This window comes from Salvelinus alpinus, chromosome 5 (genome assembly GCF_045679555.1).
Source record: "Salvelinus alpinus chromosome 5, SLU_Salpinus.1, whole genome shotgun sequence".
NCBI lineage: Eukaryota > Metazoa > Chordata > Actinopteri > Salmoniformes > Salmonidae > Salvelinus > Salvelinus alpinus.
The window spans coordinates 864,519-881,260 of record NC_092090.1 but is presented as its reverse complement, the minus strand read 5'-3'; the positions used below and the strand labels follow the sequence as shown (position 1 = coordinate 881,260).

Here is a 16,742-nt window from a genome sequence, read left to right as displayed (position 1 = left end):
AACGCATTAACTCAAACCTGGTAGGAGAGAGAGAGAAGGTAGATATTATCTAATGGGTTATACTGCCAACGCATTAACTCAAACCTGGTAGGAGAGAGAGAGAGAGAAGGTAGATATTATCTAATGGGTTGTACTGCCAACACATTAACTCAAACATTACAGCCTCCAGTCAATAGATGGCAGTACACTAGACAATACAGCCTCCAGTCAATAGATGGCAGTAGACTAGACATTACAGCCTCCAGTCAATAGATGGCAGTACACTAGACATTACAGCCTCCAGTCAATAGATGGCAGTACACTAGACATTTCCCCCTCCAGTCAATAGATGGCAGTACACTAGACATTACAGCCTCCGGTCAATAGATGGCAGTACACTAGACATTACAGCCTCCAGTCAATAGATGGCAGTACACTAGACATTACAGCCTCCAGTCAATAGATGGCAGTACACTAGACATTACAGCCTCCAGTCAATAGATGGCAGTACACTAGACATTACAGCCTCCAGTCAATAGATGGCAGTACACTAGACATTACAGCCTCCAGTCAATAGATGGCAGTACACTAGACATTACAGCCTCCAGTCAATAGATGGCAGTAGTCTAGACATTACAGCCTCCAGTCTACCGGACTGGCAGAGCCCCAAGCTGCGGAAGAGGTCCAGGGAGGAGGTGGTGGTCCAGGGAGAGGAGGCGGAGGTCCAGGGAGAGGAGGCGGAGGTCCAGGGAGAGGAGGAGGTGGTGGTCCAGGGAGAGGAGGAGGTGGTGGTGGTGGTCCAGGGAGAGGAGGAGGTGGTGGTGGTGGTCCAGGGAGAGGAGGAGGAGGTGGTGGTGGTCCAGGGAGAGGAGGAGGAGGTGGTGGTGGTCCAGGGAGAGGAGGAGGAGGTGGTGGTGGTCCAGGGAGAGGAGGAGGAGGAGGTGGTGGTCCAGGGAGAGGAGGTGGTGGTGGTCCAGGGAGGAGGAGGAGGTGGTGGTGGTCCAGGGAGAGTAGGAGGAGGTGGTGGTCCAGGGAGAGGAGGAGGAGGTGGTGGTCCAGGGAGAGGAGGAGGAGGAGGTGGTGGTCCAGGGAGAGGAGGAGGTGGTGGTGGTGGTCCAGGGAGAGGAGGTGGTGGTCCAGGGAGAGGAGGAGGTGGTGGTGGTCCAGGGAGAGGAGGAGGAGGTGGTGGTGGTGGTCCAGGGAGAGGAGGAGGTGGTGGTCCAGGGAGAGGAGGAGGTGGTGGTGGTGGTGGTCCAGGGAGAGTAGGAGGAGGTGGTGGTCCAGGGAGAGGAGGCGGAGGTCCAGGGAGAGGAGGCGGAGGAGGTGGTCCAGGGAGAGGAGGAGGTGGTGGTGGTGGTCCAGGGAGAGGAGGAGGAGGTGGTGGTCCAGGGAGAGGAGGAGGAGGAGGTGGTGGTCCAGGGAGAGGAGGAGGAGGTGGTGGTGGTCCAGGGAGAGGAGGAGGAGGTGGTGGTGGTCCAGGGAGAGGAGGAGGTGGTGGTGGTGGTCCAGGGAGAGGAGGAGGTGGTGGTGGTCCAGGGAGAGGAGGAGGAGGTGGTGGTCCAGGGAGAGGAGGAGGAGGTGGTGGTCCAGGGAGAGGAGGAGGAGGAGGTGGTGGTCCAGGGAGAGGAGGAGGAGGAGGTGGTGGTCCAGGGAGAGGAGGAGGTGGTGGTGGTGGTCCAGGGAGGAGGAGGAGGTGGTGGTGGTGGTCCAGGGAGAGGAGGAGGAGGTGGTGGTGGTGGTCCAGGGAGAGGAGGAGGAGGTGGTGGTGGTGGTCCAGGGAGAGGAGGAGGAGGTGGTGGTGGTGGTCCAGGGAGAGTAGGAGGAGGTGGTGGTGGTGGTCCAGGGAGAGTAGGAGGAGGAGGTGGTCCAGGGAGAGGAGGTGGTGGTGGTCCAGGGAGAGGAGGTGGTGGTGGTCCAGGGAGAGGAGGTGGTGGTGGTGGTCCAGGGAGAGGAGGAGGTGGTGGTGGTGGTCCAGGGAGAGGTGGTGGTGGTGGTCCAGGGAGAGGAGGAGGAGGTGGTGGTCCAGGGAGAGGAGGAGGAGGTGGTGGTGGTGGTCCAGGGAGAGTAGGAGGAGGTGGTGGTCCAGGGAGAGGAGGAGGTGGTGGTGGTGGTCCAGGGAGAGGAGGAGGTGGTGGTGGTGGTCCAGGGAGAGGAGGAGGAGGTGGTGGTGGTCCAGGGAGAGGAGGAGGAGGTGGTGGTCCAGGGAGAGGAGGAGGAGGTGGTGGTCCAGGGAGAGGAGGAGGAGGTGGTGGTCCAGGGAGAGGAGGAGGGACAGGGAGAGTAGGAGGGACAGGGAATATACTGTACACACGTACCAATCTAATTCCACTAAATTATGCAAACGAACCTGTAGACCGATAAGCATGACCGGTCAAATATATTTCCATCAATGAACAGGCTAAAAAACATTATTTCGCAAAAGGATTTTTCTTCCCCCGGACAATTGGCCAGCACCAATTTTATTTATCGGCTTTTCCATTTTTGGGGGGCAAAAACCCAGATATACCGAGCTAACGGAAACCCAGGTGTGTATGTGTGTGTGTGTGTGTGTGTGTGTGACTCACATCATGTCAGGGCAGTTGTCTGGTTTGTCTAGCAGTCCTCCGTCCATAACGAAGCGCAGCACCTGCTCATTGGACATCCCCTGGTAGGGCTGCTCTGCTAGTGTGGCTATCTCCCATAACACCACCCCAAAAGACCTGCAGAGAGAGAGAGACAGGGTTATACACCCTATACACCCTGACCCTACACTATCTCCCATAACACCACCCCAAAAGACCTGCAGAGAGAGAGAGGTTATACACCCTATACACCCTGACCCTACACTATCTCCCATAACACCACCCCAAAAGACCTGCAGAGAGAGAGAGGTTATACACCCTATACACCCTGACCCTACACTATCTCCCATAACACCACCCCAAAAGACCTGCAGAGAGAGAGAGGTTATACACCCTATACACCCTGACCCTACACTATCTCCCATAACACCACCCCAAAAGACCTGCAGAGAGAGAGAGAGGGTTATACACCCTATACACCCTGACCCTACACTATCTCCCATAACACCACCCCAAAAGACCTGCAGAGAGAGAGAGAGGGTTATACACCCTATACACCCTGACCCCACACTATCTCCCATAACACCACCCCAAAAGACCTGCAGAGAGAGAGAGGGGTTATACACCCTATACACCCTGACCCTACACTATCTCCCATAACACCACCCCAAAAGACCTGCAGAGAGAGAGAGGTTATACACCCTATACACCCTGACCCTACACTATCTCCCATAACACCACCCCAAAAGACCTGCAGAGAGAGAGAGAGGTTATACACCCTATACACCCTGACCCTACACTATCTCCCATAACACCACCCCAAAAGACCTGCAGAGAGAGAGAGAGGTTATACACCCTATACACCCTGACCCTACACTATCTCCCATAACACCACCCCAAAAGACCTGCAGAGAGAGAGAGGTTATACACCCTATACACCCTGACCCTACACTATCTCCCATAACACCACCCCAAAAGACCTGCAGAGAGAGAGAGGTTATACACCCTATACACCCTGACCCTACACTATCTCCCATAACACCACCCCAAAAGACCTGCAGAGAGAGAGAGAGGTTATACACCCTATACACCCTGACCCTACACTATCTCCCATAACACCACCCCAAAAGACCTGCAGAGAGAGAGAGAGGTTATACACCCTATATACCCTGACCCTACACTATCTCCCATAACACCACCCCAAAAGACCTGCAGAGAGAGAGAGGTTATACACCCTATACACCCTGACCCTACACTATCTCCCATAACACCACCCCAAAAGACCTGCAGAGAGAGAGAGAGGTTATACACCCTATACACCCTGACCCTACACTATCTCCCATAACACCACCCCAAAAGACCTGCAGAGAGAGAGAGGTTATACACCCTATACACCCTGACCCTACACTATCTCCCATAACACCACCCCAAAAGACCTGCAGAGAGAGAGAGGTTATACACCCTATACACCCTGACCCTACACTATCTCCCATAACACCACCCCAAAAGACCTGCAGAGAGAGAGAGAGGGTTATACACCCTATACACCCTGACCCTACACTATCTCCCATAACACCACCCCAAAAGACCTGCAGAGAGAGAGAGAGGGTTATACACCCTATACACCCTGACCCCACACTATCTCCCATAACACCACCCCAAAAGACCTGCAGAGAGAGAGAGAGGTTATACACCCTATACACTATACACCCTGACCCTACACCAGCTCCCATAACACCACCCCAAAAGACCTGCAGAGAGAGAGAGAGGTTATACACCCTATACACTATACACCCTGACCCTACACTATCTCCCATAACACCACCCCAAAAGACCTGCAGAGAGAGAGAGGGGTTATACACCCTATACACCCTGACCCTACACTATCTCCCATAACACCACCCCAAAAGACCTGCAGAGAGAGAGAGAGGTTATATACCCTATACCCTATACACCCTGACCCTACACTATCTCCCATAACACCACCCCAAAAGACCTGCAGAGAGAGAGAGGGGTTATACACCCTATACACCCTGACCCTACACTATCTCCCATAACACCACCCCAAAAGACCTGCAGAGAGAGAGAGAGGTTATATACCCTATACCCTATACACCCTGACCCTACACTATCTCCCATATCACCACCCCAAAAGACCTGCAGAGAGAGAGAGGTTATACACCCTATACACCCTGACCCTACACTATCTCCCATAACACCACCCCAAAAGACCTGCAGAGAGAGAGGGGTTATACACCCTATACACCCTGACCCTACACTATCTCCCATAACACCACCCCAAAAGACCTGCAGAGAGAGAAGGGTTATACACCCTATACACCCTGACCCTACACTATCTCCCATAACACCACCCAAAAGACCTGCAGAGAGAGAGGGGTTATACACCCTATACACCCTGACCCTACACTATCTCCCATAACACCACCCCAAAAGACCTGCAGAGAGAGAGGGGTTATACACCCTATACACCCTGACCCTACACTATCTCCCATAACACCACCCCAAAAGACCTGCAGAGAGAGAAGGGTTATACACCCTATACACCCTGACCCTACACTATCTCCCATAACACCACCCAAAAGACCTGCAGAGAGAGAGAGGGGTTATACACCCTATACACCCTGACCCTACACTATCTCCCATAACACCACCCCAAAAGACCTGCAGAGAGAGAGAGGTTATACACCCTATACACTATACACCCTGACCCTACACTATCTCCCATAACACCACCCCAAAAGACCTGCAGAGAGAGAGAGAGGGTTATACACCCTATACACCCTGACCCCACACTATCTCCCATAACACCACCCCAAAAGACCTGCAGAGAGAGAGAGGGGTTATACACCCTATACACCCTGACCCTACACTATCTCCCATAACACCACCCCAAAAGACCTGCAGAGAGAGAGAGGGGTTATACACCCTATACACCCTGACCCTACACTATCTCCCATAACACCACCCCAAAAGACCTGCAGAGAGAGAGGGGTTATACACCCTATACACCCTATACACCCTGACCCTACACTATCTCCCATAACACCACCCCAAAAGACCTGCAGAGAGAGAGAGGTTATACACCCTATACACTATACACCCTGACCCTACACTATCTCCCATAACACCACCCCAAAAGACCTGCAGAGAGAGAGAGGTTATACACCCTATACACTATACACCCTGACCCTACACTATCTCCCATAACACCACCCCAAAAGACCTGCAGAGAGAGAGAGAGAGAGGTTATACACCCTATACACCCTGACCCTACACTATCTCCCATAACACCACCCCAAAAGACCTGCAGAGAGAGAGAGAGAGAGAGGGGTTATACACCCTATACACCCTGACCCTATACACCCTATACACCATAACCCTATACACCCTGACCCCATACACCCTGACCCTACACACCATAACCCTATACACCCTGACCCTACACACCCTGACCCCACACACCCTGACCCCATACACCCTGACCCCACACACCCTGACCCCACACACCATGACCCCACACACCATGACCCCACACACCCTGACCCTACACACCATATACACCCTACAGACTATACACCCTACACACCATGGCCCTATACACACCATGACGCCACACACCATGACCCCACACACCCTGACCCCACACACCCTGACCCTACACACCATATACACCCTACACACTATACACCCTACACACCCTGATCCTATACACCCTGACCCTACACACCCTATACACCCTGACCCTATACACCCTACACACCCTGACCCTACACACCCTATACACCCTGACCCTATACACCCTATACACCCTGACCCCACACACCCTGACCCCACACACCCTGACCCCACACACCCTGACCCCACACACCATGACCCTACACCATATACACCCTACACACTATACACCCTATACACCATGGCCATATACACCCTACACACCCTGACCCTACACACCCTGACCCCACACACCATATACACCCTACACCATATACACCCTACACCATATACACCCTACACCATATACACCCTACACACTATACACCCTACACACCATGGCCCTATACACCATATACACTCTACACACCCTGGCCCTATACACCCTACACACCCTGGCCCTATACACCCTACACACCCTGGCCCTATACACCCTACACACTATACACCCTGGCCCTATACACCATATACACCCTACACACTATACACCCTACACACCCTACGCACCCTGGCCCTACGCCCAGTGGCCCTACGCCCAGTGGCCCTACGCACCCTGGCCCTACGCACCCTGGCCCTACGCACCCTGGCCCTATACACCATATACACCCTACACACCGTGAGTGTGCGTGTGTGTGAGAGAGAGGTGGTGTGTGATCAGAGGTGTGTGTGTGTATTTCCTCGGTCCGCTCTGTAATTTAACATCTGGCCAGTAAAAACAAAGCTGTAGTGTCGGGTCGTTTCCTTCTCACAAGAACCAATCAGCATTAAGAGGACCGTTAACGCTACCCACTCCCCTATTGGTCCCCCGGACTCCCCCTCCCCAGTCCTGGAGGACATGAAGAAAATACGAGTAATGTAGAGAAGTTACTGGAGGAGAGGAGTTACTGGAGGAGGGGAGTAATGTAGAGGAGTTACTGGAGGAGGGGAGTAATGTAGAGGAGTTACTGGAGGAGAGGAGTTACTGGAGGAGAGGAGTTACTGGAGGAGAGGAGTTACTGGAGGAGGGGAGTAATGCAGAGGAGTTACTGGAGGAGAGGAGTCATGTTTACTGTCATTTGGTTTAGTAGTGTACACTCGGTTCACTGCCATTTGGTTTAATAGTGTACACTATGTTTACTGTCATTTGGTTTAGTAGTGTACACTCTGTTTACTGTCATTTGGTTTAGTAGTGTACACTCTGTTTACTGTCATTTGGTTTAGTAGTGTACACTCGGTTCACTGTCATTTGGTTTAGTAGTGTACACTCGGTTCACTGTCATTTGGTTTAGTAGTGTACACTCGGTTCACTGTCATTTGGTTTAGTAGTGTACACTCGGTTCACTGTCATTTGGTTTAGTAGTGTACACTCGGTTCACTGTCATTTGGTTTAGTAGTGTACACTCGGTTTACTGTCATTTGGTTTAGTAGTGTACACTCTGTTTACTGTCATTTGGTTTAGTAGTGTACACTCGGGTTCACTGCAATTTGGTTTAGTAGTGTACACTATGTTTACTGTCATTTGGTTTAGTAGTGTACACTCGGTTCACTGTCATTTGGTTTAGTAGTGTACACTCGGTTCACTGTCATTTGGTTTAGTAGTGTACACTCGGTTCACTGTCATTTGGTTTAGTAGTGTACACTCGGTTCACTGCCATTTGGTTTAATAGTGTACACTCGGTTTACTGTCATTTGGTTTAGTAGTGTACACTCGGTTCACTGCCATTTGGTTTAATAGTGTACACTATGTTTACTGTCATTTGGTTTAGTAGTGTACACTCGGTTTACTGTCATTTGGTTTAGTAGTGTACACTCGGGTTCACTGCCATTTGGTTTAGTAGTGTACACTATGTTTACTGTCATTTGGTTTAGTAGTGTACACTCGGTTCACTGCCATTTGGTTTAGTAGTGTACACTCGGTTCATTGCCATTTGGTTAGTAGTGTACACTCGGTTCATTGCCATTTGGTTTAGTAGTGTACACTCGGTTCATTGCCATTTGGTTAGTAGTGTACACTCGGTTCACTGCCATTTGGTTAGTAGTGTACACTCGGTTCATTGCCATTTGGTTTAGTAGTGTACACTCGGTTCACTGCCATTTGGTTTAGTAGTGTACACTCGGTTCACTGCCATTTGGTTTAGTAGTGTACACTCGGTTCACTGCCATTTGGTTTAGTAGTGTACACTCGGTTCACTGCCATTTGGTTTAGTAGTGTACACTCGGTTCACTGCCATTTGGTTTAGTAGTGTACACTCGGTTCACTGCCATTTGGTTTAGTAGTGTACACTCGGTTCACTGCCATTTGGTTTAGTAGTGTACACTCGGTTCACTGCCATTTGGTTTAGTAGTGTACACTCGGTTCACTGCCATTTGGTTAGTAGTGTACACTCGGTTCATTGCCATTTGGTTTAGTAGTGTACACTCGGTTCACTGCCATTTGGTTTAGTAGTGTACACTTTGTGAGAAGGACTAGGCAGAAAAAGCAGAGCAGTTTGAGTCTAATATAAACGGTAGTGAGACCTACTGGCCAGCTCTGCTTTAAACAGACTTGTGTTCCACTCCCTCTCAAAACATCAGGATAAATGGCTTCCCAACGGGGGACAAATGGAGAGAGGGGTTAAGGCTTCCCAACGGGGGACAAATGGAGAGAGGGGTTAAGGCTTCCCAACGGGAGACAAATGGAGAGAGGGGTTAAGGCTTCCCAACGGGGGACAAATGGAGAGAGGGGTTAAGGCTTCCCAACGGGGGACAAATGGAGAGAGGGGTTAAGGCTTCCCAACGGGGGACAAATGGAGAGAGGGGTTAAGGCTTCCCAACGGGGGACAAATGGAGAGAGGGGTTAAGGCTTCCCAACGGGGGACAAATGGAGAGAGGGGTTAAGGCTTCCCAACGGGGGACAAATGGAGAGAGGGGTTAAGGCTTCCCAACGGGGGACAAATGGAGAGAGGGGTTAAGGCTTCCCAACGGGGGACAAATGGAGAGAGGGGTTAAGGCTCTTCTACAAGGTTGGCTCCATTCCTTTTAAATGTCGTCCCTCCTGGAAGTCAACTGAATTGCTCCGTCCTCATTGAAATGAGAAGGTGAACGGTTGAATGGTGCAGTTACCAGACATCAGAGGTGGTGGTGAACACTCCATCTTTAAGGGACTCGGGGGACATCCATCGGACCGGCAGCAACCCCTTTCCTCCTTTACGGTAGTAGTCTGTCTCATAGATGTCTCTGGTCATACCGAAATCTACTCACACACAGGGAAGACGGGGGGAAATGACTTAACACGCATGTCTAAAAACGTTGTTCACATCAATATACTAGGCTACATTACAAGCCGAATTGAAGTGTAATTGTTTAGGAGGAAGTCTGTTCGTACCACCTATCTTGACGGTGTAGTCGTCTGCCACCATACAGTTCCTGGCGGCCAGGTCTCTGTGGACAAACTTGTTAGCGTTGAGATAGGACATCCCGTCAGCTATCTCCCCAGCCATCTGAATAATCTTCTTCAGAGGAGGGAGGTTGAGACTGTAGGACTGGGACGGCTGTAGGGGAGGAGAGAGGAGAGGAGAGAGGAGGTTGAGACTGTAGGACTGGGACGGCTGTAGGGGAGGAGAGAGGAGAGGAGGTTGAGACTGTAGGACTGGGACGGCTGTAGGGGAGGAGAGAGGAGAGAGAGGAGGTTGAGACTGTAGGACTGGGACGGCTGTAGGGGAGGAGAGAGGAGAGAGAGGAGGTTGAGACTGTAGGACTGGGACGGCTGTAGGGGAGGAGAGAGAGGAGAGAGAGGAGGTTGAGACTGTAGGACTGGGACGGCTGTAGGGGAGGAGAGAGGAGAGAGAGGAGGTTGAGACTGTAGGACTGGGACGGCTGTAGGGGAGGAGAGAGGAGAGGAGAGAGGAGGTTGAGACTGTAGGACTGGGACGGCTGTAGGGGAGGAGAGAGGAGAGGAGAGAGGAGGTTGAGACTGTAGGACTGGGACGGCTGTAGGGGAGGAGAGAGGAGAGGAGAGAGGAGGTTGAGACTGTAGGACTGGGACGGCTGTAGGGGAGGAGAGAGAGGAGAGAGGAGGTTGAGACTGTAGGACTGGGACGGCTGTAGGGGAGGAGAGAGGAGAGGAGGTTGAGACTGTAGGACTGGGACGGCTGTAGGGGAGGAGGAGGAGAGGAGGTTGAGACTGTAGGACTGGGACGGCTGTAGGGGAGGAGAGAGGAGAGGAGGTTGAGACTGTAGGACTGGGACGGCTGTAGGGGAGGAGAGAGGAGAGGAGGTTGAGACTGTAGGACTGGGACGGCTGTAGGGGAGGAGAGAGGAGAGGAGGTTGAGACTGTAGGACTGGGACGGCTGTAGGGGAGGAGAGAGGAGAGGAGAGAGAGGAGGTTGAGACTGTAGGCCTGGGACGGCTGTAGGGGAGGAGAGAGGAGAGGAGAGAGGAGGTTGAGACTGTAGGACTGGGGCGGCTGTAGGGGAGGAGAGAGGAGAGAGTAAGTTGAGACTGTAGGACTGGGACGGCTGTAGGGGAGGAGAGAGGAGAGGAGAGAGTAAGTTGAGACTGTAGGACTGGGACGGCTGTAGGGGAGGAGAGAGGAGAGGAGAGGTTAGAGTCCGTGTGGGAGCTGAGGTGGGTAAGGTAGAGGACAGAGTAGGAAGGTTCAGGTAGGGAGGTGGGATGAGGTATTGAAGGGTTAGGGGGTAGAGTAGGGCTCGGTAACGTAAGGGCCTGTCACGCAACGCTGCCAGAGGGGATGGATGGTAACGTAAGGGCCTGTCAAGCAATGGTGCCAGAGGGGATGGATGGTAACGTAAGGGCCTGTCACGCAATGGTGCCAGAGGGGATGGATGGTAACGTAAGGGCCTGTCAAGCAATGGTGCCAGAGGGGATGGATGGTAACGTAAGGGCCTGTCACGCAATGGTGCCAGAGGGGATGGATGGTAACGTAAGGGCCTGTCACGCAATGGTGCCAGAGGGGATGGATGGTAACGTAAGGGCCTGTCACGCAACGGTGCCAGAGGGATGGATGGTAACGTAAGGGCCTGTCACGCAACGCTGCCAGAGGGGATGGATGGTAACGTAAGGGCCTGTCACGCAATGGTGCCAGAGGGGATGGATGGTAACGTAAGGGCCTGTCACGCAATGGTGCCAGAGGGGATGGATGGTAACGTAAGGGCCTGTCACGCAATGGTGCCAGAGGGGATGGATGGTAACGTAAGGGCCTGTCACGCAATGGTGCCAGAGGGGATGGATGGTAACGTAAGGGCCTGTCACGCAATGGTGCCAGAGGGGATGGATGGTAACGTAAGGGCCTGTCACGCAACGGTGCCAGAGGGGATGGATGGTAACGTAAGGGCCTGTCACGTAACGGTGCCAGAGGGGATGGATGGTAACGTAAGGGCCTGTCACGTAACGGTGCCAGAGGGGATGGATGGTAACGTAAGGGCCTGTCACGTAACGGTGCCAGAGGGGATGGATGGTAACGTAAGGGCCTGTCACGTAACGGTGCCAGAGGGGATGGATGGTAACGTAAGGGCCTGTCACGCAACGGTGCCAGAGGGGATGGATGGTAACGTAAGGGCCTGTCACGCAATGGTGCCAGAGGGGATGGATGGTAACGTAAGGGCCTGTCACGCAATGGTGCCAGAGGGGATGGATGGTAACGTAAGGGCCTGTCACGCAATGGTGCCAGAGGGGATGGACGGTAACGTAAGGGCCTGTCACGCAATGGTGCCAGAGGGGATGGACGGTAACGTAAGGGCCTGTCACGCAATGGTGCCAGAGGGGATGGACGGTAACGTAAGGGCCTGTCACGCAATGGTGCCAGAGGGGATGGACGGTAACGTAAGGGCCTGTCACGCAATGGTGCCAGAGGGGATGGACGGTAACGTAAGGGCCTGTCACGCAATGGTGCCAGAGGGGATGGATGGTAACGTAAGGGCCTGTCACGCAATGGTGCCAGAGGGGATGGATGGTAACGTAAGGGCCTGTCACGCAATGGTGCCAGAGGGGATGGACGGTAACGTAAGGGCCTGTCACGCAATGGTGCCAGAGGGGATGGACGGTAACGTAAGGGCCTGTCACGCAATGGTGCCAGAGGGGATGGACGGTAACGTAAGGGCCTGTCACGCAATGGTGCCAGAGGGGATGGATGGTAACGTAAGGGCCTGTCACGCAATGGTGCCAGAGGGGATGGATGGTAACGTAAGGGCCTGTCACGCAACGGTGCCAGAGGGGATGGACGGTAACGTAAGGGCCTGTCACGCAACGGTGCCAGAGGGGATGGATGGTAACGTAAGGGCCTGTCACACAACGGTGCCAGAGGGGATGGATGGTAACGTAAGGGCCTGTCACGCAATGGTGCCAGAGGGGATGGATGGTAACGTAAGGGCCTGTCACGCAATGGTGCCAGAGGGGATGGATGCCGGTTTACAGGCTCCTAACCAACTGTGCTAGTTTGTGTGTTTTTTCACGTTGTTTGTAACTTATTTTGTACATACTGCTGATGCTACCGTCTCGTAAGACCGGAAAGAGCTTCTGGACATCAGAACAGCGATGACTCACCTCCAACTGGATGAAGATGTTTCATTTAATGAGTCTGACGTGAAAGATATAATGTTTCTCCCAGACAAGGACCAAATCCCTGTCATTCACATGAAGAAAAGATGGAGATACAGGGGATGTAGGTCAGGGTGCCTTGGGAGGATTCGTAGGCGATGTAGGTCAGGGTGCCTTGTGAGGATTCGTAGGGGATGTAGGTCAGGGTGCCTTGTGAGGATTCGTAGGGGATGTAGGTCAGGGTGCCTTGTGAGGATTCGTAGGGGATGTAGGTCAGGGTACCGGGTGAGGATTCGTAGGGGATGTAGGTCAGGGTGCCTTGGGAGGATTCGTAGGGGATGTAGGTCAGGGTGCCTTGGGAGGATTCGTAGGGGATGTAGGTCAGGGTGCCTTGGGAGGATTCGTAGGGGATGTAGGTCAGGGTGCCTTGGGAGGATTCGTAGGGGATGTAGGTCAGGGTGCCTTGGGAGGATTCGTAGGGGATGTAGGTCAGGGTGCCTTGTGAGGATTCGTAGGCGATGTAGGTCAGGGTGCCTTGGGAGGATTCGTAGGGGATGTAGGTCAGGGTGCCTTGGGAGGATTCGTAGGGGATGTAGGTCAGGGTGCCTTGGGAGGATTCGTAGGGGATGTAGGTCAGGGTGCCTTGGGAGGATTCGTAGGGGATGTAGGTCAGGGTGCCTTGGGAGGATTCGTAGGGGATGTAGGTCAGGGTGCCTTGTGAGGATTCGTAGAGGATGTAGGTCAGGGTGCCTTGGGAGGATTCGTAGGCGATGTAGGTCAGCTTGCCTTGGGAGGATTCGTAGGCGATGTAGGTCAGGGTGCCTTGGGAGGATTCGTAGGCGATGTAGGTCAGGGTGCCTTGGGAGGATTCGTAGGCGATGTAGGTCAGGGTGCCTTGGGACGATTCGTAGGGGATGTAGGTCAGGGTGCCTTGGGAGGATTCGTAGGGGATGTAGGTCAGGGTGCCTTGGGAGGATTCGTAGGGGATGTAGGTCAGGGTGCCTTGGGAGAATTCGTAGGGGATGTAGGTCAGGGTGCCTTGGGAGGATTCGTAGGGGATGTAGGTCAGGGTGCCTTGTGAGGATTCGTAGGGGATGTAGGTCAGGGTGCCTTGTGAGGATTCGTAGGGGATGTAGGTCAGGGTGCCTTGTGAGGATTCGTAGGGGATGTAGGTCAGGGTGCCTTGGGAGGATTCGTAGGGGATGTAGGTCAGCTTGCCTTGGGAGGATTCGTAGGCGATGTAGGTCAGGGTGCCTTGGGAGGATTCGTAGGCGATGTAGGTCAGGGTGCCTTGGGAGGATTCGTAGGGGATGTAGGTCAGGGTGCCTTGTGAGGATTCGTAGGGGATGTAGGTCAGGGTGCCTTGTGAGGATTCGTAGGGGATGTAGGTCAGGGTGCCTTGTGAGGATTCGTAGGGGATGTAGGTCAGGGTGCCTTGGGAGGATTCGTAGGGGATGTAGGTCAGGGTGCCTTGGGAGGATTCGTAGGGGATGTAGGTCAGGGTGCCTTGGGAGGATTCGTAGGCGATGTAGGTCAGGGTGCCTTGTGAGGATTCGTAGGCGATGTAGGTCAGGGTGCCTTGTGAGGATTCGTAGGCGATGTAGTTCAGGGTGCCTTGGGAGGATTCGTAGGGGATGTAGGTCAGGGTGCCTTGGGAGGATTCGTAGGGGATGTAGGTCAGGGTGCCTTGGGAGGATTCGTAGGGGATGTAGGTCAGGGTGCCTTGTGAGGATTCGTAGAGGATGTAGGTCAGGGTGCCTTGGGAGGATTCGTAGGGGATGTAGGTCAGCTTGCCTTGGGAGGATTCGTAGGCGATGTAGGTCAGGGTGCCTTGGGAGGATTCGTAGGCGATGTAGGTCAGGGTGCCTTGGGAGGATTCGTAGGCGATGTAGGTCAGGGTGCCTTGGGACGATTCGTAGGGGATGTAGGTCAGGGTGCCTTGGGAGGATTCGTAGGGGATGTAGGTCAGGGTGCCTTGGGAGGATTCGTAGGGGATGTAGGTCAGGGTGCCTTGGGAGAATTCGTAGGGGATGTAGGTCAGGGTGCCTTGGGAGAATTCGTAGGGGATGTAGGTCAGGGTGCCTTGGGAGGATTCGTAGGGGATGTAGGTCAGGGTGCCTTGTGAGGATTCGTAGGGGATGTAGGTCAGGGTGCCTTGTGAGGATTCGTAGGGGATGTAGGTCAGGGTGCCTTGTGAGGATTCGTAGGGGATGTAGGTCAGGGTGCCTTGTGAGGATTCGTAGGGGATGTAGGTCAGGGTGCCTTGGGAGGATTCGTAGGGGATGTAGGTCAGCTTGCCTTGGGAGGATTCGTAGGCGATGTAGGTCAGGGTGCCTTGGGAGGATTCGTAGGCGATGTAGGTCAGGGTGCCTTGGGAGGATTCGTAGGGGATGTAGGTCAGGGTGCCTTGTGAGGATTCGTAGGGGATGTAGGTCAGGGTGCCTTGTGAGGATTCGTAGGGGATGTAGGTCAGGGTGCCTTGTGAGGATTCGTAGGGGATGTAGGTCAGGGTGCCTTGGGAGGATTCGTAGGGGATGTAGGTCAGGGTGCCTTGGGAGGATTCGTAGGGGATGTAGGTCAGGGTGCCTTGGGAGGATTCGTAGGCGATGTAGGTCAGGGTGCCTTGTGAGGATTCGTAGGCGATGTAGGTCAGGGTGCCTTGTGAGGATTCGTAGGCGATGTAGTTCAGGGTGCCTTGGGAGGATTCGTAGGGGATGTAGGTCAGGGTGCCTTGGGAGGATTCGTAGGGGATGTAGGTCAGGGTGCCTTGGGAGGATTCGTAGGGGATGTAGGTCAGGGTGCCTTGTGAGGATTCGTAGGGGATGTAGGTCAGGGTGCCTTGTGAGGATTCGTAGGGGATGTAGGTCAGGGTGCCTTTGGAGGATTCGTAGGGGATGTAGGTCAGGGTGCCTTGTGAGGATTCGTAGGGGATGTAGGTCAGGGTGCCTTGGGAGGATTCGTAGGCGAGTGGGTAACCCGCATCCACCATCCTTTCTATTAGCGAACGTAAACTCACTGGAGAATAAACTGGATAAACTCTGTTCGAGATGATCCTACCAACAGGACATTACAAACTGTAATATCTTATGTTGCACCGAGTCGTGGCTGAATGACGACACTGACAATATACATTTGGCTGGGTTTTCTAGAACAGCTTCGTCTGGAGGGGTGGTGTTGTGTGTCTATTTGTCAATTACAGCTAATATTAAGGAAGTCTCGAGATATTGCTCACCAGAGGTAGAGTTTATTTTTACATTTTATTTATTTCACCTTTATTTAACCAGGTAGGCCAGCTGAGAACAAGTTCTCATTTACAACTGCGACCTGGCCAAGATAAAGCAAAGCAGTGCGACACAAACAACAACACAGAGTTACACATGGAATAGACAAACATACAATCAATAATACAGTAGAAAAATGTATATACAATGCTCAAAACAAATAAAGGGAACACTTAAACACAATGTAACTCCAAGTCAATCACACTTCTGTGAAATCAAACTGTACACTTAGGAAGCAACACTGATTGACAATAAATTTCACATGCTGTTGTGCAAATGGAATAGACAAAAAGGTGGAAATTATAGGCAATTAGCCAGACACCCCCAAAAAAGGAGTGATTCTGCAGGTGGTGACCACAGACCACTTCTCAGTTCCTATGCTTCCTGGCTGATGTTTTGGTCACTTTTGAATGCTGGCGGTGCTCTCACTCTAGTGGTAGCATGAGACGGAGTCTACAACCCACACAAGTGGCTCAGGTAGTGCAGTTCATCCAGGATGGCACATCAATGCGAGCTGTGGCAAAAAGGTTTGCTGTGTCTGTCAGCGTAGTGTCCAGAGCATGGAGGCGCTACCAGGAGACAGGCCAGTACATCAGGAGACGTGGAGGAGGCCGTAGGAGGGCAACAACCCAGCAGCAGGACCGCTACCTCCGCCTTTGTGCAAGGAGGTGC

The 16,742-nt window shown here is 53.0% G+C and overlaps 1 protein-coding gene across 1 annotated transcript in view; it reads right to left on the bottom strand.

Moving 5' to 3' along the window:
- Positions 1-16,742, bottom strand: part of LOC139575394 (insulin-like growth factor 1 receptor) — a 79,857-nt gene that overhangs the window by 13,659 nt on the left and 49,456 nt on the right. The window contains exons 16-18 of the mRNA XM_071400314.1: positions 9,619-9,784; positions 9,357-9,486; positions 2,544-2,678 (exon numbers count right to left, since the gene is read on the bottom strand). Coding sequence (XP_071256415.1) covers positions 2,544-2,678; positions 9,357-9,486; positions 9,619-9,784 — 431 coding nt within the window. The remainder of the gene's footprint in view (positions 1-2,543; positions 2,679-9,356; positions 9,487-9,618; positions 9,785-16,742) is intronic.